The sequence below is a fragment of the Chaetodon trifascialis genome, chromosome 2 (assembly GCF_039877785.1).
Source record: "Chaetodon trifascialis isolate fChaTrf1 chromosome 2, fChaTrf1.hap1, whole genome shotgun sequence".
Classification (NCBI taxonomy): Eukaryota; Metazoa; Chordata; class Actinopteri; order Chaetodontiformes; family Chaetodontidae; genus Chaetodon; species Chaetodon trifascialis.
Genome location: NC_092057.1, coordinates 19056474 through 19081863, shown reverse-complemented (window position 1 = coordinate 19081863; position 25390 = coordinate 19056474). Strand labels below are relative to the sequence as shown.

General features: G+C 41.9%; 2 protein-coding genes across 2 annotated transcripts; both read right to left on the bottom strand.

The window, feature by feature from the left end:
• Window positions 1–3537: 3537 nt before the first annotated feature.
• On the bottom strand, window positions 3538–15413 carry LOC139337111 (CD276 antigen). Its single transcript, XM_070971515.1, has 9 exons — window positions 15269–15413; window positions 8416–8489; window positions 7974–8315; window positions 6710–7018; window positions 5567–5686; window positions 4818–4850; window positions 4098–4142; window positions 3938–3985; window positions 3538–3823 (listed from the first exon to the last, which is right to left on the bottom strand). The coding sequence occupies exons 2-8, from the start codon at window positions 8477–8479 to the stop codon at window positions 3939–3941; spliced, it is 960 nt and encodes a 319-aa protein (XP_070827616.1). The 5' UTR covers window positions 8480–8489; window positions 15269–15413; the 3' UTR covers window positions 3538–3823; window position 3938.
• Window positions 15414–16000: 587 nt separating this feature from the next.
• jpt1a (Jupiter microtubule associated homolog 1a) lies at window positions 16001–24866 on the bottom strand. Its single transcript, XM_070989294.1, has 5 exons — window positions 24659–24866; window positions 22168–22310; window positions 18722–18819; window positions 18440–18467; window positions 16001–17489 (listed from the first exon to the last, which is right to left on the bottom strand). Exons 1-5 carry the CDS (start codon window positions 24712–24714, stop codon window positions 17356–17358), a joined length of 459 nt encoding a protein of 152 aa, XP_070845395.1. The 5' UTR covers window positions 24715–24866; the 3' UTR covers window positions 16001–17355.
• Between the last annotated feature and the right edge of the window lie 524 nt (window positions 24867–25390).

The following is a 25390-nucleotide window of genomic DNA, read 5'->3' as shown; positions in this document are numbered from 1 at the left end:
ACCACAAACATCTTATTGACACAATGCTTAGATTACTGATGGTGTTTTTAAATTGCCAATTTGGCTCGCTTGAGCTCCTATTCAGTCTCTCTGAGTGCATTTAAGGGTTGAATTGTTTACATGCTCAGATGTCAGTGTATTAGGTACAATAATCTAAAGCTAATGCAGTCTTGAGCTGTTGCATTCGACTTCATTGGTTTTAGCGTGATGTGCCTAATAAACTGGCAACTGAGAGTACATATCTGTGCTATCTTTGTGAAAGTGTCTTAATTGCTGTTGACTCAGAGATGTTGACTCAGTGCTACTGTCAGTTTTGAGGCCATAGTCTTCAGTGTTGTCATGCAATGAATTCTCCACAATGTGACTAATTTCTGTAACTTCATATTTTTTGTTTGTGAGAGGAGAAAAATCACTGAAAGTGACAACAACAAAGTTTATGTTGGGCTGTTACATTTCGCATCATCTCAATTTATGTAAACATGCACAAGGAATAAATTCAGCAGATGAGGAAGAAGAGGGCCAAGAGACCACTCACAGTCCACTTGCTTGCTTGCTTGCTTCAGAGCTCTCAACCACATCCAAAGTGACGATCAATCGATGGGGTTTGCTCAGTTTTCGTGGAAATGTCGAACTTCTCCTGATTCTGGGACTTCTTGAGACAATCAGATGTCCATGTTCATGTTTGCTTTTAAGTCGGGCCACTGCTGCTGGAGGCTGACAACAAAATGACACTCAGCAATGTCAGTGTGAAATATATTTTGAAACTATCTACTGCAAATTAGCTGTCATGCAGTTCACCTGTGCTGCTGTGTCCTCTCATGCTGTCATGCTATTTGTCCAGTAGATGGCAGGATTGTCATCTATTTAAGGTTTGCAGGATTTGAGTTGCACAAAATTCATTGAAAATCTGTTTCATGATATCGCAAGTGATATCACTTTGACTTTCTATTTACTGATATAAAAGACTAACAAGGTCAGCCTGATAATGAGCGGAAAAACCAGTCACAGCCAGAGGATGATAAAGACAACAACAATAAAAAATCTGTGGCTGTTAAATGTCACAATAACCGATTTTAATATAATGGGAAAATAAATGCAACCTGTCAAGAAAGACCCTTGAATGTAGATGGCAGGATTGCAGCCAGAGGCTTAAAAGAAAAATCAGAAAGTGCTTGTTTGAAAGTGTCACAGGCCATTGCCCACCATGAGGCAGTTAACACAAACTTGAACTTGATGCTACATAACTCTACTTAGCAGAGGGAACAAAAACATTTCAAATGTGTGCAAGAACTTTGAAGCTTTTCAGCTGTACGCACAGTTGAGGCTATTTTCAAGAAAGAAAGAGAAACAGGGACGATTGCAATCATTTTACATCATTGTGATCCAGCGCTCTGTTATCAAATAAGCTCATCTGAGGAGCAAAAAATAGAAACCAGCCACAGACATCAAGACATCTGAAAAACAGCCACCAACTGAGAGAGGGGCTACACAGAGTCTTAAAATCATGAGTGGTAGGACGTTAATGTGCCGCTGTTGCTCCATGGAAGCCCAGCAAATGAAACTTTTCCTTGGAAATGATCTGTCATGTCTGTGTTCACCTGAAACTGAAGGGCATGTCCTGAAAAGTCATGTATCTATCATGTCCAGACGTGTGTGTGTGTGTGTGTGTGTGTGTGTGTGTGTGTGTGTGTGTGTGTGTGTGTGTGTGTGAAATACTATCTATGGGAGTGTGCAGCAAAAATAACACACAAAAAAAAATCACATTCCTCAATTTTTCAGTTGAAAAATGTTTTATTACATTAAAAAAAGGATCACAGTTTACACAGTGAGTGTTAATCATAAAAAGGCAACAAATACAGAGTAATTAAAATGTCCTTACTCTGTAGTTTAGTGACAGATTTCATTTTGACCTGACTGGGTCAAACAGCATCAGTTCACGCGGACACACAGAATTTTAAATTTTCACACATTAATAAAAACAGTATATACAAAACAACAGTCACAGGCACATATATGGAGTTTTGACGTGTCTTTAAAAACATTTTTTATTGGTGTTGTTTTTGTCTGTCCAGTAAACCAATGTTCAACCCCGACGACAGAACACAGATAAATCATTTACCTCTGGACGATGATAAGGTGCTTTTGCTGAACACACCTAACTTTGTTTTGGTGGCGTCGGGACAAAGTTTCTAAGTACAAGATACGTGGTTGCAACCGGATCCATTACCAAGCAGGTCTCAGATCAAAAATCAGAAACTCAGAAGCCTGAAAATACGGGCACCCATCTTTCCTGAGGGTTGGTATCAGAGGATAAAAAGGAAGTCAAAAACCAGCCTGAGATGGTGACGATAAGCCTCAACTTGGCATTTAAGTTACAGGTTCCTGGCAAAAGTCATATAAACACAGTCTCGCCAAGAACATTTAGAGGAACACAAACATGTGATGAGGGCTTTTGTGTGCGACACACTATTTCACAATCACAAGGGACAACAGAAGATCATGGAGGCACACGGAAGCGGGACCATATCTATCTCCTGAACTTTCTCTGTGGTTAGAAACAGGATATGAGATTTGTGGGGGCTCAATGTTCTCAGGACAGTGAGAGGAAACACTGGACTTTAAGTTACACCAGTGAACTTCACTTTTGCTCTGAAATTAAACAAAGAGGTCTAAAATCATGCAAAGCTTCCGAACAAGGACCCTTAAAGTAGAACGCTGTGGATATTCTTTAATTTTTTTTACAAATCTCATGAAAAGACAAAGCCCAGCAATGAATTGATCTCCTGACAGTGTTGCCTGATATAGCTTATCTTCTTTCCCATTGACCTCCATACCTGTCCTGAGTTTCCCACAGCTGAATACCCTCTATTTGTTCCAGACAGTGCGACATGCTGGTCTGATTATTTAACACAAACCAAACATGCATCTGATGAATCTCATGTCATCGTCAATTAAATGACTAAATGGCAGTCTGAATATGTTCATTTTGAGTCAATCCCACCTGCTGCTACAAATACAAGTGCAACCAATGCCTGTTAATCTGGGCTCCTGATGAACACACTATTTACTCCCATTTGTGAAATGTTTGCAAAAGGCTAGCACCCTGCAAGGGGATTACATAAATTAAACGCTTTTTGTCTGTGTTAGGAGTGCCACAGACAGGGTAGGCAGGTCTGAGATGGACTAATGCATTGATGCTTTTGGTCTTTTCATGGGATTTGCTGACTGCACAGTGCTGACAAAACTTCAAGTCATGTGGACAGTGAAAAACAAAAAATAAAAGTCTGTATCACTGACATTTACCTGGAACGAACACACACACACACACACACACTCACACACACACATTCAACCTTTTTGTGGTAACAGTGACACAACGTGAGAAAAGGAAGTCAGAAGGAACTTACTCCTGCCAAAGGCTACAGTTACTGCACGGGCGGAACAAAGACAAGATTAAACACAGCTTTTCCTCCAACAACCAACCAACACACACATACCGTATCAGGCATTCACTGTCATGCTACTGTCGCTATCAAGATGTGGCTGTTTAAGGTTTCAGGCCACGGGGCTGATTCACAACCAGTCGAGATCTTTTTCTTTTAAGATTTAAGCTCCGTTGAAGAGTGTTTACTTATTAAGCTTAGGTGAACGAGAGGCTTACAGAGCCTCTAATGAATCACAGTAATACAAGTTATTCCTGGTTATACACACGGCTGTTCGCAGTGGGAAAAGTGCAATGACAGAATGGAATTTAGCAAACAAGGAAGTGTTGATGTCAGAGGCTGCCAGTAAGTTTGCATGGTTGTGTGACACACAGTGCCTCCTGCAGAGAGACAATGAGAGAGAGCCTCATTTTAGACATCTGATGTTAGAGCAGAGTATCAACATACACTTAATGAACTGGAGGTGAAACTAATCTTCTCAACCCTGAAATTACCTCAGGCCAGGCTGTCTGGGCATTTTGTATCCATCTCCTGATGATCACCTGCAAAAAGATTCAATATGAAATTGAAATCTCATTGCGTGCGTTTCAAAACAGTCATAAAATATTTTATTAGTTAGACACAGTGAGTCAAAATACTGTCATTGAGACATACCTCCCTCAGCGTATGATTCACATGTACGAACTTCCCGATGGTCACCTGGAACAAATTAAAGATTTTACTGTGGGCTGCAATGGGTAGGTGTGAAACAAGGACCATACTAAACCGAATGCTGGCATGCAGGCACAGGCAGAACCCCAGTGTCTTAATCATGAGTCAGGTTATGTTATGATGCAGAAAAACTGGTGATCAGTAACCAAGCCCATTTTCCCACACACCACTGATAACAATAAAACCAATGTCCTGTGTAGTACATATCACTGTACTTCCCAGGACATCTTAAAAGTATGAGGAAATGCAGTGAGCCGTTCAGATATGTTGATCCCCAGTTAGTGTGGGAACAGGAAAGTTTTTTGGTCAGTGATTGACACGTGCTCTAACTCAAATTGTGAGCCGAGCTCAAGACACATTAGTAGGAGTACATAGAGAAACAGGCTCGGAATGAGATCAGAAACTGTCTGCGGTGACTGAGTTTGGCATCACGCTGTTTCCAAGTATGTAGTCCAGGAAGCCACTGACTGACTCAGCTAATCAGGAAAGAATAGTGAAAGATCAAGAAAAAATGAATCTGACAGCAGGTCTGGAGGAGATATTCAGTGTTTTCAGGTAGCAAAAACTAGATGATTGGTAGAAAAATAAGTAGATAGAGCCTTATTTAAACCTCATTCAAAAGAACAAAAACAGCAGCAACAGCGTGTCCAAAGACGGACGTACCCATAAGGGGTGTTGCAGACTGCCTCCGGTTCTCTGTAAAGAAAGAAATTGAAAATGAGTCCACGCTCACTGCAGGTTAACGACTTGCTTACTTGACCTGTCTTTCTGAGACAACTTGTCAGATGCTTGTCTAACAACAGAAAGTGTTTTCACTGACTGCTTTCTCCAATACCTAACAATGAACCAGAGCGTACTTTCCCAGCCTGAATAACATGGCTGCACGCCAGGTGCAGGTCAGGTTTTTCCACTTGCAGCCATTCTTCTCTTTGACCTTCATCTATTGTTAAATAATTTCCTTTTAACTCTTCGTTGTTCACAGAAAGCCACTGAAGTAATCCGACACCACATTTGAGAACAATTCAAATATCACATTATAAATGGAAATTTCTTACTTATAGTGACATTGTTGTAATTGTATATTCTTTCAATAATACTGCAGGTTACTGTTCATTACTGCTTTCTGCATTTTAAAGGACAAGTTCACTATTTTTCAAGATTGTCTCAAAGCAACATCTCATGCCTCCTTCCCATAGCTCTTCCACACGAGAGCTACATGTCATGAACAAGACCTTAGGAAGGGCTAGCACAAGCTGTTGTCTTGTTCTTTTCTTCGAAGAAGCAAGAAATACTGCATTAAACCAGCAAAGTTTCTTCATCTTTCTTGCACTTTTTGTACATGTTGTGTTAATACTCAAAAATATTGGTTCACTTTGAATAAAACCCAAACGAGGGCCAGTGTGGGCACTCACGTTGATGTCGCCTTCTGTTAAACAGCACCAGCACCAGCAGCAGTCCTGCGATCAGCGATCCAATGACCACCACGGGAGCAACTATTCTGGAGGCTGAATCCGACCCATGTTCTGATGTTGCTGAATGAATAAGATCGACAAATACAGAGTTAATGCTCTCATACTTCAAGTTGTGATCAAAAAGAGTAAAGAAAGTGGAAGAGCTTGTTAACATGAGGTCTGCACGCACTGGTGGGAAGTTCCCCATGTAATCCTGTTAGCAATCTACATTCACTTTCTCTTTCACTCCCACAGGGGGTCTGCACAATTTGGACACCAGCCCTGAGTTAAAACACGACCCTTGTTGACAAAGCATTAAGTAAACTAGGGGCAGGCCGGCAGCACGTGGACTGCAACAATGTGGTCCATGATTGGACTGATAAGAAATGATCTTTTTCTTAATGGTACATAGCAGCTTCGACAACTTTCTGTCAGAAGATTCAGCTCTCTACAACCTCCTGCACCGAAAAAACAAAAGCAAAAACAAACAAAAAATGCTACAGTTGGCTTGTGATTCAAATTCCTCTTCAATCCTAGAAGAAGTTGTGTTTATGTAACTGTAGACACATTCAGGGGCATGAAAGAAAACAGCACCGGGCCCCCATAGATCATCGGTGTAGGCTACTCGTGCATTTTCTGATGACTGACTTAGAACACTTAGCAGGTCTGCACATACTACTTGCAGTATGCATACTAATATTGTAATTTTGTATATGATATTCTATAATATAGTAATATGTAGAACATCTGAGAGCTACTTTATGCCACTCAGTGCCAGTGTCATTCTATCCTACTGCAATACACTGACGGGAATCTGATTATTCAGTCAGGGAAAATCTCAATAGTGGTTAAAATTAATTAACTCTTTCTTGATAATAATTACTGCTTTCTAGCGGGTACTGGTACAAAGTAAGTTGCTTGTCATTAGCAACAAAATACTGTAAGTATGTATGTATGTGTGTGTGTGTGTGTGTGTGTGTGTGTGTGTGTGTGTGTGTGTGTGTGTGTGTGTGTGTGTGTGTGTGTGTGTGTGTGTATGATTATTAGCATTACGTTTCATTGTGTGAAGCAGGATGGAGCCAAAAGGCCTAAAACAACACATACTTCCTGGTTCGTCTGGTATTTCATATCTGTCCTCATCTTCTTTGCCTCCGCTGGCATTGAACACGACGCAGGTAAACTTGGAGAAGGGGGACTCTCGCATCACTTTCAGGCTGCTAGAGAGATTAAACAGACCATGTCCCGTCTTCGTCACCTCCATGTCAATGCTCTTTGTCCACTCCACGTTGTTGTCATCAAACCAGCGAAGCTGACCTTGCGGGTAGCCACCACTGGCGTTACACACCAGGGTACCGTCTGTGTTTCGGGTAATATTCTCAGGTATGGACTTTATAGTAGGCTTGCTGTATTTGGCTGAAAAGAGAAAATGGAACGCAAACATGATGATTAAACTGAACCACCATGACGTCAGTATCACAACATCAGTGACCACGATATTTGAAATACGTGGTGAGCAAGATAAATAATGGAGGCATTCTTCATTTGGATTATTTGTCACAATGAAAGAGAAAGTAAAGCCAGCAGAGAGACAGCTGACAGTGTTTAAGGGAAATACCAATCTGACGGTCCAGAAAAGTCCCCTCTTCTCCAAACAACCACAATTCCATCAAGACCACAATTAAATCTAAATCTTTCAGCGAGTTCATCTATCTGTCTGTCACCAGAATTCATAGACATTCATCAAAACAGGAACAACTTTACTTATGGATTAGCTTTGAGATAAGTCGGGAGGGATGGGTCTGAAGATAAGCTCTTCACTCAAAATAAAACTGGGCTACACAGGGTTATTATTGTAAACTAATCCTGAGACTGAAATGAAAGTGAGCAATGGCAATAAAAAATGGCAATAAACTGAAACTAAATAAAAATGATTCCCTTTAAGATAAACTAAAACTAAATTGAAACGATACTGCCTGGTTAAAAACCAATTAGGTATGATGAATGAATAAAGGTGAATGGAGGTATCAAGGTTCATTTACTATCATTTTGTAACATGAGGTTGCACAATGAAATCAAAGCTGTAGCTCCTTCATGCAACTCATACATCGAACACACATACAAAGATTTTAGGTCCAGACATTTAGAAGTGTGTTCTCTAAAAGTGTTTTTTATGTATGTAGCTACATGTCACACACACTACAGCAAAACTAGATCTGAGGAAATTAACACTAAACCTTTCTGAAACTAAAATTCACAGTTTCAGTAAAAACTGAAACATAAAGAAAAAACAAATTGAAAACTATTCCAAACTTGGTGCCAAACAGTAGTCATACTGTTTCAGGGGTCAACCATGGCTGCCGGCTCTCACCTGTGACGCTCAGGTTGGTGTGGTTGGTGTTATCGCCGCTGTTTGTCATCACCATACAGTCATAAACTCCCTCGTCCTCTACAGTAGTGTTGGCGATGAGTAGCGATACGTTCATGTTCTTGTCATTCCAGGACGGCTCAGCAAATGAATAATTTGAGTTGTCTTCCATTCTCCCTCTGTTGAAAACCAGTAAAGCCTTCTCAACTCCCTTTTTCTTCCAAGTCACAACTCGGATTTGTGGTACGTCTGTCACATCTTGAGCGGTTTTGACGACACACTCCAGCAGCGATGACTGGCCATACAGTGCTCTGTTTTCAGTCTTGCACTCTACATTTATAAAAGCTGTAGAAGAAGATATGATTGTTTTAAAAAGGGATGAGAAGCTACATCAGAAGCAAGCAGGAGGTTAGGCTTAAAACTCTGAGATTAAGGCAGAACTTACTTCTTCCCTCTCCCACACTGATAAAGATGACAGTGAAAATAAGAAGGATACCAGTGGAGGCCATGTTCGTTTACCTGAAACGAGAGTTAAAACAATGCTTAATGTGGGGATCAATTAAAATGCAACAAACGCATACATGTTTCCACTCATGGCAGATCTATTTCTGTGAATCAGTCAAGTTTCCAGTGGAAAACTTGACTGGTCACTTTGGGTATTTCTGTGGCCAGAGGTGCACAGCACGTCACTGGAAGCCTGATAAGATTCTGATGATTATTGCAATTATTTCTGGGACAATATTTTGTCCAACAAAAGAAGTTCCATGTGACATGCCTACCTGAGCCTCACTTGGATATGTGGTGGAATCAGGACAAATCTATTGCTTTTGAATCTCCATTCAGTCTGTTTACCCTCTGATAAAGCAGTAATTTCTATCTTAGTATCCACTAAAAATGCAGCACTCCTTTGGTGTGTTTTACAACCGTCTTTGCAGGTTGCACAACATAATCACTAGCAGGTCTACTGTGCGTAACTGTGGTTTTGCAATGGACGTCACTCAATCTACAGATTGCAGACAGAATTCGTAACTGCCGCCCTAAGATGACTGTATGTGGAATCATCAGTCTGCAGGAGAGGCCTTCATCTGCTGTGAATGACAAATGCTGGTGGGAATTACACGCATTGACCTAGTCTGAGCAAGTGAGCAGCAGACAAATGTAGACAATCAAAACAGCAAAAAAGAGTGCTGCTGGATTAGATTGCCAGTGACTATACCACCATAGAAACTCAGAAAAATAACCCCTCAGTGGTGCAGAATCTGGCAAAGCTCCCAGCTGCATGTTTGGCTATCCACCTCACAAGACACAAAGGCCACCTTCCTTAACATCATACAAAGCAATGACACAAGATTAACTTCAGGGGTCGAGTACAGCAGCTACTTCACTCAGCATTAAACTGATCTCAGCCGAGCTGCAGACCACCTTGGCTAAATGGTTTCCTTGGGGAAATCCTGCACCATACTGTATGTAACTGCATGAAAATAGAGACTGAGTAAAAGCTTTACAAGGAAGCAGTGTCAAAAATTTCCCAAACACAGTTTCCTGCCTCTGTGACGTTTAAGTTGACAGTTAAATTTTAACTGTCAAGGTCTATCAATGGTGGCCAGCTCTATTACTTACAGAATGATGAATGAAACCAAAAAAGGGAAGTAAAGATGGAGCTGAAACAAGTGAGCAACACTTTTGTTTGTTTGGCTACTTTGCCTGAAAGCATTTTCATTGGACTACGACAAATGATACGAAACAGCGAATGAACAGAGAACAATTTGTTACTGAGAATTACAATGACTCAGCCTGTTCTAAAAAAATGGGAAATGGTTCCTTTCAAGCATAAAAAGCGTCTGCATAGATCATGAACGGAGAACCCAATTCTCAACCTGACACCTTTTCAACAATAAATACAAAACTGTCAATAAGACGGTTCTAGTTGTGTCACCAAGGAAAGACTTTTCTTTTTCTTATTTTTAAGCGTTCACTAACAGCAGTCAGTGTTCCTGGCACTCGTTAATCTTGGTCTGCTAAAGCAATAAGATTATGCAGAGCTCGCTGGTGGTTTAGCTCGTGCTGACCCAAACCTTTGTGATCCCCTTTCGTTTCCTTAAACCATCCAGCAATCGCAACTCCTTTGACTTTGCTTCTTTTATTTCTTGCAACGTGACTTAATCGTGTCAATCAGGTGAAAAGCAAGTCGATAGACATCTTCCACGCATGTGTGCTTTTGTTGAAGAGAGGGCGAATTGCCCTTACTTCGCACACACAAAGCACAGATTAAAGGCAGACTGAGGCTGTGAAGCAGTGTGGTAAAGGGAGGCAAAAGTCCACTTTATTTGCTGCTGGGTCATATAATTCACGTTTCTTTTGACTGGGACAGTTTATGTCCTGGTCCTTGGCTCAGCGTTTACATCAGCATGAACTTATTTACAACCACGCAGTTCTCACAGCTGTTGTTCGTTGTTTCTGAAAATCTGACATCTATCTCGAGGGTGAGTTTTTTTCTCAAGAAGCAGTTAACGAAACTGCTCATTTAGAAACAAAGTAGATTTTGTCCGTCTTATTTTTGGATGAAATGATTTAAAGGTTACGCTCCATGGAAACCCAGCAGGCTGAAGTAAAACACTGGGATTGAGTACTGGAGTATGTGCACATTAAAGCAAAGCATTCCATTACTTTAGAAACAAATACTTTTATCTTCGCACAACCTTTGTATTCTGTTGTGACATGAAGGAGTGAAACACAGGTCTTTTCATGAAATTAAGAGATAATCAACCAAGAAACATGCTTTCTCCAGTGACTGCAGTTGAGTATAAGGTCTCAGGAGAATGCGTTCTTCTGTGTGTGTGTGTTTGTCTATATTTACAGGACTAGATACACAAGCATTAGCATTTGGTGGCACAGCGGCCTCACAGCTAGAAGGTCCTGGTTCGAATCCCACTGTGGGCGCTGGTGGCGAGTCCTCCACCATGCCTTCAGTGCCCGCTGCTCGAGGAAAAAAGGGCCTTTCTGTATGGAGTTTGCATGTTCTCCCCGTGTTCACCTAGGGTATCCTCCATAAATGTAGCCCCACTAAAAACATGCAACAAGATCACCACCTGACCAATGGTGACGAAAGGAACTGGGTCCCCAGGTACCGCTGTCGGCTTGAAGCCCACCGCTCCTGGTCTGCCATGGAGGGAGGACTTTCCAGAATGGGCAAATGAGGAGAAATGATTTCACTAAGCATGGCATGTGTGCAGTCTCTCCCTCCTGTAACATGTGTGCTGTGATCAATAAAGTAAATCTTAATCTTAATTAAACACTGTCCCAGTCACTAATACACAAAGTCCACATATGATTGCTTTTTAGAGCTCAAACTCATTTCCAACACTTGTCCCTTGAGGTTTTTCTTTACATGCATACGCAAACACAAGAAAACACAAAGCAGTCTTCAAGTAGATGAGATCCTGCCTTAAGACATCTGATCTGAGCATTAGCACTTGCCTAATTGCTTTATCAGATCTGTTTTATCTCGAAATGATTCTGGCGTCCCAGCAGTGATTCATTTTGAAAAGTCATGTTGGAACTGAGTCAAAAACCATAAATGTAGATCACCTTTGCTCTGGCAATGCATAATTATCTTTAGGCGGATGATGATTTTAGGTGCTGCCATGTGTGCTGTATTAACCACATAAAATAGCCTCAAACATCTGTGTGTGCGTGTGTGTGTGTGCGTGTGTGTTTGCTGACTGGAACCACTTCAGAAACCTGTTTGACCAGCTGTCCACTAACTTGTGAAGCGCCTGTATTTACTCTGACCCGTTCATCAAATAGATGAAGAGTCAAGGAGTCATACTGAAAGAGAAAGTCCACTCAGGAGATTTTTTTCACACCAATTAAAAAGTTAAACAATAGCCAAATATGAGCTCATGGAAGGCTGGTCTTTCTGACTATGTGTTAAACTGCTTTTAAAACATACGTCAAAGCGAACATCAGTCTTGAAGATCATGTGTCTGAGAAATTGCCTCGGTTCATTACTGTTCTCACTATACAGGCGGCCACTTGGTGACAATATTAGAGAGCACAATATTTGTTTCCATAGTTATGCAGATGACACACAAAGTTACATCTCTGCCAACCCAAATGATGCTGCAGCTATAGACTCCATGCGTGGTTTTATGCATTGTCTATATTTTTACTTTCATCCTCATTATCAAGTGGATTTTAGTCTCCATCTTATTTTAAATTCTTTTTTTTTTAACTGTTTTTATGTCCATTTTGTCTTTTTTATGAAAAGCCCTCAGTGCATAGGATTTCTTCTTCTTTTTCTTCTTCTTCTTCTTCTTCTCATTATTATTATTATTATTATTATTATTATTATTATTATTATTATTATTATTATTATTATTATTATTATCACCAATTTGTGTTTATAATTGCTAATCTGTACACTGGACAAATCTAAAGTTCAAATACAGTCTGGGCAATCAGTCTCAAGAAGTCGAGCACAAAGCATGTAGCTTTTGTGCACACATGCAGTCTCGATAGGGTAATTCAGTCTCTGCAGCTGTGTGGTGGTGGATACTTGTCTGAAACTCTTGGACAGGAAGCATCTACACTTCCAAACTATCATTTAATCCATCTGGATTTAATCCATGAATTTCTCCTGATTAAAACTGTTCAACTGCTCACATCCCGCTCAACTGCCAACTGAGACTACAGGCCAATCCCACCACAGCACCTGATGGTTGTGGTTATAACTCCAGTTACATTGTTTTAAACTGACGTGGTCCCTTGGGTTGTGCTCTATTACAATTCTTCTCTCAGTATGAGAAGAGGGGTAACACGGCCCTGGTGGCCTGGCCTGTCTGTACAGTTCCTGTCTGGACACGCCAGTGTGTGAATGTCCTGATGGCCCCTCTTCAACAGCAGCTGTTCTAAATAAGCTGCAAGGTCAAGGAACTGTGTTGTAGCACCAAGTTTATGGTGTAAGATCGCTGTCAAAAAAACGTGTCCATAACAAAAGTTTCGTATTTGTAAAGTTAACAATTTGTGTGTCATAAAAGTTGTTTTACACACAATTCCGCTGTCTCTCTTCCGCAACTCTTCCAACAAAGGCAACAAGTATGGGCCAATCAGGGGCTGAGCAGGGCAGGTCATGACTTCAATGGCATTTCAGATGCAGCTAAGGACTGCTTACCTACAGTAGTACACAGACTTATACTAGACTACATCGTAGGAGATCTGCAGCTTTTGCAGCTCAGTTAGGGGAAAAAGGAAGAAAAAGAAATTAACTAGTTTATTTCTTGGAACTGTGGACTTTAAACTTTCAAATTCAAAACTGTAAATGATTCTGACAACCTAGTTATTCTGATTTCTGGGAACTGAACTTTGAGCTCATTCTCATCATTAATTTGCGCAACACTGGTGATGACACCAATTTATCAGTGATAAGCTAACATTGGTTGACATAGGTGCCAGGCTGACATTGGTGGGCAGCACTAGTTGATAACCTCAGCCACTTTTCTGGACAGTGGAATTTCACTGCCATCCAAACAGATTACGTCTCTCGTTTTTCTCAATCATTCACATGGTGTGTACAAGAACGCAGCCTCTCTTCCTGCAGCAACTCAGAAAAGAAGAACCACACAGACAGATGAACACACGCTTGGTAGCCCACACATGCACCCCCTGCATTACCCACTTTGACTTGTCCAGTGAGGTTGCCAATAGAGAGAGTCACTAACTTACCTCACCCTCAAAAAGTCCTTAATTCCAACTCACTTGAATGCAGATATACAGTGAAGGAATGAGTGAGTGTATGCATTACACATAAACCAATGCTAAATGCGCTCTTTGCTGCAAGTTTTGAAAGTGCTACGCAGACGATGTTTACACAATGCCTGCATTTCTTACTGTGCTGCAGTCCATATCAGATGTACTGCCAGTACAGCAAGGGGTTTCAATTTTGACTTGGAGCTGAGGTCCCCATAATTAACATGCTTGGAGTATTTTCTTTCTATAAATGGGAACAAATCCAACATATTTTACAAGAATGGTTGGGCTGACTATCCAATGTATTTATTGTGTGACTTTTCCCCTTCAGTATTAAATATATCAAAAATGTATGATATCAACAGTTTTATTGCATCATGTTGTGTCTGCAAGCCCTTTACACTATCTAAACTTTAAGTTGACTTCAATAACATCATTAGCTGTGGCAATACTAGTGTTTTCAACAAGGCTAAAATGATGTCTGCAGTCTGCTCTGTAGTATCACACAAGAATTCACCTACCAGACAACAAAGCCTCAGGGCGACTAACCCTGCTTGTTTCAGCACAGACTTCCCAAAGTGCCTCAAGATGTCTGTTGAAATCCAGGGGTGGAAAGTAAGTACATTTATTCAAGTACTGTACTTAACTAGCCTCCAGTTTTGCGGTACTTGTACTTTACTTGAGTACTCTACTCCACTGCAAATCAGAGGCAAGTATTATACGCTTTACTGATTCGAGATAAAGAGAAAAGAGTAAAACCAACTTTAACAGCAGCACATGAACACATTAGAGAGCAATAAATATAACCCTATAACATAATATACATTCATTCTGCATAATGAGCACTTTCACTGATGCATGAGCGCTGTATTGATTTGACCAGCTCCTTCCACCTCTGTTGAATTTGGGTAATCACAATGCAAACAACCGTGAACCGACGGTGCATGCTTCCTTCCTGGAGACAGGTTCAACTTTTAGTGTAGGTCTGTGCTGATCTAACTCACCGAAGGGAAACAGTGCAGCAGCCGGATAAAAGAACACTTCGTCGTCTTATCACGTACACGGCTGCGCGACAAACAGTGCAAAGAGCACGCGCTGCGTCTGTGAAAACATCACATCTAAATGTTTGTTTGTTTTTTACTTTTCACACGTATACGTTCTGAAAGAGGAAGTCAGTTTGTCAAAACATCACAACACCTCCAATTTAAGCGTTTTCAGCTGTTAAACGAGAGAAAATCCGAGGTCATGTAAAGTGCACAAGCACGGCTGAGAGCACAGATCGTTACACTGTTGACGGTCGAGCCATTTTTCCAAACACTAAAACTCAAAGACACACACACGCACGCACGCACGCACGCACGCACACACACACACACACACACACACACACACACACACACACACACACACACACACACACACACAGCCTGTCATCAAAGTACAATATTCTATATATACATTCATAAAATCATGTCCACACACTGCCAGCTCAGCTACAGTTAGACATACTGCCACACGGCGCTACCTCACCATCAGTCTGCTGTACATACCATACGTCGCAACACGGCTGACTGACTGGCCTCTGTATGGCACACCTCAGTGCCAGGATCACAACAAAGTAATGGCAGACTTACACGCTCCTCTGCGGGATGTCGGGACGTCTCTCGGTGGAGGGATTGATAAACTGATGTGTGGGACGACGAGTACTTCCAGCCCGGTTCCTGCTTACTTTCACTTTCATTATGAGTCGACGAGGCGCGTGGGCGGCAGTGCAGGCTGTGCCACGCTGAGGGCGCATTTTTGGCGGCTCACATTCGACACAGAGACTTAATGCATCAGTTTTTATATAAATGAAAGAACAAGTTCAATGGAACACTTCTGTCTACTTTACTCCTGTCACCCGGCCGGCGTTAAATACTGCAATTATAAAATCTGACATGATGCTTTAGGTATTTTTTGTTAATACCTCATACCTCTAATAGGAGAGGTTCAGTGAACATGTGAACATTAAAAATTTTAATTGCTATAATCATCCCATCTCATCCCAAAGTAACTTTCAGTGATCAGTGATGGGTGAAATCATCAGAAGCTTACCTGGGGTTAACGTGAGGCTTCAGCAGTCTGAGTCAGTCAAATCAAGTGGATATAATCCAAAGTTACAGTCTAGTCTTTTCACAGGAAACTTCCTCTTTATGTTGCGCCCACTTGAGCTGCAGAGGAGTGATGGTTCCTGATACTGTGCAATCATTCGAAGTCACACAATACACACAGCAAACACGGGCCATGGTCAAAATTGATTTTTAATGTTCATTTCCACTTGTGCCATTTCTTGAATTCAGGTTTCTGCAGTGACTTACATCCAGCAACAGGAATTGGTAAAGGATGCAAACAGACATGTCTTGCATCATAACACACGTTAAAAATAGACACCACAGGAATAACACTTCATGTAGCTGAAACCTAGGTGCTCTTGCATGACAGCTGGCTGACACAGCAGTCACACACGTGACTCGACAAGACAGAAGCAGGAGGGAGTTTGAATTTTGGTATAAAGGATGTGACGTGAAATGTACAAAAAAAGACTTCTATAGTTCCAGTGAGCAGGATCATTAACAAATGGAAAAGGGGGGAAAACACAGGGGGAAAAAAAGGCTGTCATAAGGTCACTTGTCAAATCTAGGATGGGTTTAGCAGAAGCACTTGGGTATCAGGACCAACAACATTCCACTGACATGCAGTGGAAAGACTCAGCCTTTGATGATACTCATGGGATGCAATCGGGTAAACCCAACCTTGTTTGATGTTGGAGCCGAACACACAAACAGGCACACTTTATTTTAGTCTTACCTATAAAAACACGGGGCACTCAAAACCGGCACTGGGGTTACAATAATCTAAGGTTTGAGACTACAATATAAAAAAGGCTTATTCGAATTCTGTTACCTGACGTGGGACCTACAGTAATCATCTGAAGACAAATGTTTGCATCCTTCAGACCACAATGACAGTAATTTATTTGGCTCCTATGTGGATAATAATCACATAATCAGTAGAAAGATTTCAACTTCATGCAACAACAATACAATTACTCCACAAAAAACAACTAACAAACAGGTTAAATAATAATAATAAAAAAAAATCTTCACAGTTATGTTCTCACATTCGTACGTTACAGACCAGACGTGCATGCAAGATGGGTCAAAACTGAACACAGTGCAAAAGAAGACAGCTTTTTTTCTTTGCGTGTGTTCTAGAAACTGCTTGTATAATCACCTACAGCTTGTGATGGGAGAGATTTACCACCGGTTGATCGTAGAAATGTGATCCTTGTACCCTTTCTAGCAGGTCTAATGTATTACAGGGCAAAGGCAGACTTTGAACCATGTAATTAGAAATACATAAAGTGCTTCTGTCAAAACAAACAAACAATAAAAACAGTACAAAACGGTTTTCAAAAAAGAGGTATCAAAACAATGCACTTGGGGATGTGGAGGAGACTGGTGTCTGTTGGACATCAGATACGATTCCTGTGGTACAGACAAATGGGCTGGGGTTCCTTGTTTGAAAAAACCAAAAGAAAAAAAAAAAAGACAAGTTCAGAGATGAGTGGATGTAAGGAAGGGCATGTGCCTGGGATTCAACCCAGTATGAGGCTGGACTTGCCGCCGGGGGGATTCCTGCGGCCGGACGGTAGTCCTGCAGAGGACTCCTCGGCGGGAGGGGCCTCCTCCTGCTGCCCAGAAGCTGTTTCAGGCTCAGCAACACTGTTTTCTGAACAGAGGCAGAGAGACGGGACTATCAGTTACATTTGGAAACAGTCATCATCTCACCCCTTGGACGCTCGCCAGGTTCAGCCAAATCATTTTCTTAAATGCACTCGCTGTCCTGAGGCCCATATAAACATGATGTGCGACAGTCAGAGTCTTTTGGCTTTCACACAGCCTCAGCCATGTTATCTGCTACTAACGAAAGTGTTTTTCTTTTTCCTGCCTCTATGTCTAAATCCAAACCTCACGGTCACACGGTTAAACTGATCTGCTTCTCTGCATTGTTTCAGCCTCGCTGGTATGACTGCTGCCAAAGTGAAGTTGATATTGAATTAAGAGGTGGTGTGACCGATTATCAAGAAAGACTGTGGACATTTGAACTCAACAGCCAAACAAATACACCCCTCCCTGAACAAATTTCCATACTAGGACTGCCTAGCTCCACTGTAATACAAGAACAATGCTTTGTTCTTGCACATTTAAGACCTAATTTTAAAACAAGTCCGGTGGAAACCAGTTATGTTTTCAAAAAACGCAAGGATCTAGCATTAGCTAAATTAGCTGGCCAGCTGCAGCTAACGACATTTGCCAGCAGCAGCTGTCATTTCATAAGGCAAAGCGGATGTTCACTGGGTAGAAATGAGAAGCTGCTTTTGTCTTCCACTATCTGACATCAAGGACCTATTGTTTAAAAATGAATTTAAGAACACTTGAAGAATTTCAAGTGGTATGTAATATTATGTTGTAGGACAAGAGTGTTAGCATTTAATGGTCAGTTGTTTGAAACACATTTAAAAACATGATAAGTCTGTTCTTTGGATTTATGGGTTTATGGGGTGGGGTCCCCCCTGTCTCATGCTTTTATTGTCTGTCCTTCCTTGTTCTTTATGCCAAAAGGTAGAAGAGACAGCACGTTTGGCTAAATGCAAGATGCAAGATGGAACAGGTGCTTACCAATATCACGTACAGAAATTTCTCCATCCTAAAAAAAAAAAAAGAGAGAATTTCATTAGCCTTCACAAACTAAAAAACAGGAAATTCTGCACTGCACCATCAGTCCCAAATGCACTTAAATGTCATCCTTTCTTCCCTTTGTAATAACCTTTGTGAGACATCAAGGGAAAAAAAAACACTTTGAATTTGAACTTCAGTTGCTTCCCTATTGTATGTTGGTCTCCTCTCAGGTTTCACTTCATTTCTTCCCAGCACAACTCATGATCTGAGGCGTGATCTTACTGTGGCCGGAGCATCTGCAACGTGGTTGGTGGCGGGGTTCCCTCCTCTCCTCAGGGGGGCTGACGGCTCACCACACAGCACTCCTGTGGGCTTCCCACCTGGAAGAACAAGGAGACATCATGGCTCAGATAGATAGGCCTGTCATTCGTAGTCCACTGAGCCCGAATTTAATATACCTCACTGAACAACAGTGCCTGAGGATTATAGACTGAAAGCTGAAGGAAAGGCTGTCTTAAGCATCCTGCCACACGTCGCACATCCTCCACAAAAAACACCGGAACAATTTACAAAGCCCACTGGAACCTAAATTGAGTGTAAATATAGTAAAAGGAAACACAAACATATACAACAATTACATTTAAGCTTGATCTCAATCAGCAAGAGGAAGTTTTTGGTCAACAGATGATCAGTGGCTCCAATCTTCAAACTCAGAGTAAATATGAAGAGCACTCAGACTAAATCCAAATATTAAAATCTGACGCTAAAGCACCTCAGGGTTGGCAGAGTGCGTGGGATTTTCCAGGGATGGAAACATATCTGGGTCCCTCGGGTCTCAGTCATAACACTGGAATTGAAAGGCAACAATGGGAAATGAAGGTCGCAGAGGGGAAAACCACTGCAGTCCACTGATGTCATGGCTTGACCTAATGACCCACAATATGCTGAAAATGTCTCTTTTTCTGGACATATTTGCAAATAGCCTCCTCTGGGGCACTGGGGAAATTTCAGATTTGGGACTTTTCACACCAAATGTCATTCTCACAATACTTCTGTTCACTCTGATGTTAATTTGGAACAAAAATGTGCACTCATGTTGTGCTGAGTAGGCTTTTTCCCTTTGGACCACTGTCTGCTCTGCTTTGCAAAGCAAGGCAAGCCGCCACCTAATCATCACCACCAAAGCACTTTTGATGCTCACCACACATACGCTACTGTTGTACCAATCCACCAATTTAATGTAACTCCTGTGTGATATGTGCATGCTTGGTTCATCCTTGTATACTGAATTGTATTTCAGATGAAATGTGCTCACTCGTACAACCTGTACGCACACAAACGGGCAGCAGATTACTCTGCAGGAGACATTTCAGGAATTTCTTGGGATGTTGACACACTGTAAAAGCAAACTTTGCTGCCAGGGGACCTCATGAAGCTCTTATTTCAGATAGTCCAAACATGGTTCCCCACATGATGACGGCGAGTGGACGGTCAGCGACTTTTAGAGAATGCGGTGTTGTCACATTTTGGTGGAGGAGGAAGGACTGCAGACTGACGGCTCTTTTCTACCACTGAAGGTGAGAAGTAAAAGGAGGAAGAGGGACATTTCAGAGGAAGAATGTATGAAAGCTTCTATATGCATTCAGCCTGTGGCCACGTAGAATTTCTTTAAATATCTTCTGTAGGTGATATTGTGTTGGTGACTGAGAAGAGGACATTCTTTAGAAAGAAAAGCTGATGTATTTAGGCTGTTAAACACTGCGCTGTCTCAATAAACACACATATTAATACACAAAACTATGCTAGGAAATTAATCAAATTATGAAGTTACTGTTGAGATCTGCCTGTTTTAAGTGAGGCTTCTTTTTTTTGCTTGAAATCCTTAAAAAGGAAAGACTCTGAAAGATGTCCTGCAGCCAAAACTGGTTGCTTTCCCCACTTGAATGGCAACTCAAATCTCCCTGATGTACTGCAGGCTGACTGGTTGGTCATAGAGAATCCAAGCCGATACGTCAGCCAACTTTGGACATGGCGGTGACAGAGAAGCCGACGTGTTCGACATGTTTCAATCCACCTCTCCTTTCATGATGTTCTGGGAAGGACAGATGTAGTTAAAGCCGCCAAAACATTTCCAACTTGACACCTGCTGTGGAGTTTTCACAGTTACACCAAATCAGTCGACTTTTGGACATTTCCCCAAAAGACACAAACATGTTGAACAGCTGTTAACGCTGCTGTTTCCCTTTCTGCGGCACATTTGTTTCGTCCTCCTTCACACTGGTATGACGCACTTCAGTGCGTCTCATTTCCCAGACACTGGATAAAAATCAAAAGAAGCATTTCAGCATTGTGCGGCGGTGACTTCAGCGGCGTGGTGATCATAATCGTGACTTTAGCTTGTTGGTGCTTGCCGTCACCACTTCCATTATTGCTAGTTCTCCACATAACCAGACATCGAAAGCGTTCACTGCACACCCTGAACCCTGTAGGTTCAAAATGGCGAGCCAGTGTTGAAGAGCTGCCCACTGCTAATGCTGGGTTAGTAATGTTAACCAACCTTTCATACTGGTTAAATTCATGTTATAACCTGGAGTCTTCACCAGAGGTAGTGCTGTCAAAGTTACATCACATTCCCAGCCCATATTCAACGAGGAACATCAACTACAGGTATTTCACCATTTAATAGAAAGGGTAACGACTGACCGAGGGCGCCACTAAATTTCTTGTCACGAAGTTTCTTGTTGCTGTTTATATTTAATGTTTCAGTGCATATACAAATACACTCAATGTATATACAGTTTTCATATTGAAACTTCAAACATTTAAGATTATTCACATCAAACGCAAACGTGACAAATAAGATCTTAGTCACAGGAAATGGAAACAAATTGCTGACCCATCTCAGCACAAAGTCTGAGACCAAGTCAATACAACGCACAGGACAATAACAGCGACCTGGGTTATGGCTCGCCGTCACCCGTCCTGCATGCCAGAATGCCTCATCTGCAGGGACAAGCTATCAAATGCAGCAACAGAGACATCTCTTATAACAAATGTTTTTATCTTAAACATGTATATTTGTGTGTGTGTGTGTGTGTGTGTGTGTGTGTGTGTGTGTGGTGCAGGGATGTGAAAAGGGGTTCTAGAAAACTGGGAACCACTTCACAAGATCAAAAATGCATACACAGCATCACTTTTACTTCCTATTAAGTTTCACTTCCTCTTTTAGTAACATTTGGCTGTGTATCATTCCACATTTTAAGAGGGTCTGGAAAGCCCAGCACCAGCCACACAGCAGTGTGTTTGGTTTCTTATTCCTCTTAGAAACACAGTCTTTCAATTCTATAATAAAACCTGGGATCTACCTGGGACTTGGAAAGCTCAATTCTACATGAATATTTCAGTTCTCTGCAGGCTTAAGACCATCCTGATTAGTGGAGAAACACCAGTCACTGAATATGTAATGGTGGTCTGAAAGAGAAATCAATTCATCATTTGGCATCTAAACCCATTCAGTTGTGCAAAACAGCACCACTGGAGACGAAAAATATTATTCTTATGTTTTCACAGCTGTCTGACGCTTTGAGTCGTCTGGGGAGGCAGAGGATCAGTTTGGTCCAGCAGCAAAAGAAAAACCTGCAGTGAAAACCTTGTTTCTTCCCATGGATATGAATAATTGAGTTATTCACACTAAAGCAACAAATATTTGGAGATGAGGTTGATTGTACCTGGTGGGTTGTTCCTTCGATTAGCATAGGGGTCCTCTGGCTCAGCGAAAACACTGGAGGCCATCTTGTTTTTCCGGACGGGAGGCTTCTCCTCATCTGCACCGAGTGAAATGTTGGAGCCGCCACCAGGAGGGCGCAAAACCCTGGAGAGAGAGAGAGAGAGAGAGAGAGAGAGAGAGAAAGAGAGAGATGGTCAACACTGTCACTGAAAGCTGGGTCGTACGTCTTTTCTCCACTCGAAGATGATTTATTAAAAATAATGATAAATATGGTTCAGACTGGAGATATACAGAATTAATCAATGGGAAATTAAGCTTCATTCATTCATTTAAGTGTCAAAGCTCAACAACCAATTTCAATTTCAACCCATCAGAGCAGTTGCAGAGTGTCTCTGTGCTGTCTGGACAGCTAGATTCAAGTGGCAAGGAAAGACCGGCTGGACCGAGCTGAGACAGAAAGGCCACATCAGACAATGACATGAGCGTTTCACACCGAGAGAGAGAGAGAGAGAGAGAGAGACAGCACACAGGGCTCATCGTTCTTGGAATAAGCGTGGTAGCTAGCTAGCTAATTCACCAAAGCGAAACTTGAAGAGAAGCATTTTCAAAGAGGCAACAAGGTGCAGGAGAGGCTCGAGGAGGTGGAGGAAGAGTTATCTGCCGCCAGCTCATGCTGGCGAGGAAGAGGGCGCTTTAAAGCCAGCTACGCTCGCTCAGTGGTTGTCAGACGAGATACAGAGGAGACAGGGGCTCACAATGTTTCCGGATGTGAGAGAGACTGACAGAACTTGAAAGAGCAACAGGGGCAGAACAGAGGAAGGGATGAGGCCGTGAAGATTGATGTTATCAGATGGAGAGCGCACAGAAGGCACCGATTCCTCGGCAGTGGGTTAAGTCTTAAAGAGCAATAGGATGCTGATTGATGTGCAGATGTTGGCCTGTAGCCGGCATCCAGCAGTGTCACTGTCAGCTCATATGGGATAACGAGCATTGATGAAGATTTAGCCCCAATGGGATGGAATAGTACATTTATATTAATCTACTCCAATGATCATTTGATGAGTAATTGTCATCAGTGCTCGTTATTCCATATGGGCTGACAGTGACACTGCTGGTTGGCATATGCTGATTGTATCCTTTTTATGAGCAGGACAGGAGCAAGGAGAAAAGAAGAGGAGAGAGAGCGGAGGAGATGAGGAGCGTGTGACGGACAGATGAGACACCAAGAGAGCTGCTGGACAAGTGGAAAAGAGGAGCCAGTCAGATGAGGCCCAGAGTTCAGACACTGTTCAGGAGCCATGCCACACAAAAGAGGCAGAGGCGAAGAGACTGGTCGACTTTCTAACAAAGCACCAACAACACATGTCAACGCTCTGATCTTACGCCTGCTGCTGGAAATAAAAAGGATGATAAAGTTGAATGGGAACTCAGATTGCACTCATTTTGTTTAGTGTGATTTCATGTTGTGAAAGCCAGTGCACACATCTGACTGGATCTTTTTGGATGGAGCACACCTTATATTCATTTTACTATGAAATGACTTGTGCATGGAGCAGTTTTTAAGTGGAAATCTACTGGTTTCTGGTCTGGGCTGAGCCCCCAGTGTTTCAGGATCCAGACTTCTCAGTCCTTTGGGATACTTATGGTACTATTTACACTGATTTGTGTCCATATTAATTGTGTCTTTTTCTAAAAGTGATAGGTTACATTAGATTGAGCTTTCACACTGTGGAAAATACACTGCTCTAATGCATTTTGTATTCAGCATTAATCACATTATTTTCGCGCTACGATGGAATTTAGCGAAATAACCACGACTGAGAGAAACCCGTTCATTAAATCACTGTGAATTTCAAACGTGCATTAATATCATATTTTCCTCACACTGCACCTCCATGCTGAAAATTGTCCATGTTGCTCGGGTTATTGTCAGGTGTAGCCATCTGTAACATGGCCTTCGCCTCCATGAGGCCATATGCTGGGCAGGCTGGAGGATGTCTGTCTGTACCACACTGATCATCTCGATAGCTGCTCTGAATTCCACGGGGGCCCCGCCCAACCGACATGACAGATGTGATAAATCTTTCGTTGTCAAACAATAAACACGATAAAGTAAACAGGGAATATACAAGCAGGCCAAAAATGGCCTACCTTTAACACTAACGTCTGATGCCGAGCTGCCTTGTCTGCACTTGCTAGCTTAGCAGCTTCTCTAGCTACAAAAGGGAGGGTACGAGGGGGCTTTAGCTAGCTAGCGTTAAGAAATGGGAATGGTCCACCCCATCACACAAACAGGAAGGTGTGGTACCGAGCTTTAGCCAAGCATCGTCGTCCCATGCTTAGCGGCGACAATTTCGAAGCGATTGAGTCACAAAACGGGCCGGGGTTGATATCTGAGGTTTTAGGTTAACCTGTGTAACGTTGGCATAGAGGCTAACATCAGAGGATGCCGGACTTGTGGCTTCATGGTGGCTACAGAACGACGCATTTACCTGGAGCTGCTTTTTGATCCGGGCTCCATGCCTTGATATGTAGTGGTCGTCGTCATTTTTGCACAAGAAGTCGTAAAATATCTATAAATCTGAGAAGATACACGCGAATTACACTTTCATCAGTAGTGCTTCACCGCCTCATCATTGTCTATCCTAGTGGTTCCCAATAATCAACCTGCCTCCAGACTGAGCGGAGCAGTGTCAAACTGACCAGAAGGATCTTATACACTTCCGGTCTCATTTTCAAAATAAAATATCTTACCTTGACAAACAAAGATTGCGACGATTTAAATATCATATCAAAGTTAAATCAAATCACGTATAATTTATTTATTTTAGGAGGACATGATCTGAGTTTAGGTTTCCGTTCTTTACGACCCCGTACCTAAGTAGAAATGACATATTTCGAGTGTAATTTTAGAGCAAAAAGCTGTATTTCCGGTCTTTTTGCTTCCTTCTGGCTGCTTCTGCCTAATACATCCATGTCTGTGACAGAGAGGTGGTGGTGGGGGCTACAGAAGCCATTGTGGTGAGGGCGATTCTGCAGCCCAAGTACCGCCCACAAGTGAACAGCACCTTATATGATTGGATCCTGACATATTAATCAAGTCTGTGATTGGAGAAATTACTTACATGGAATGCACATACTATAGGTGATGTTGACCCAGAAGTCTGCCATCAGTTGTCATCATATGTTGAAACAGCTACTGTATATTTTAATCTTATTCAAGA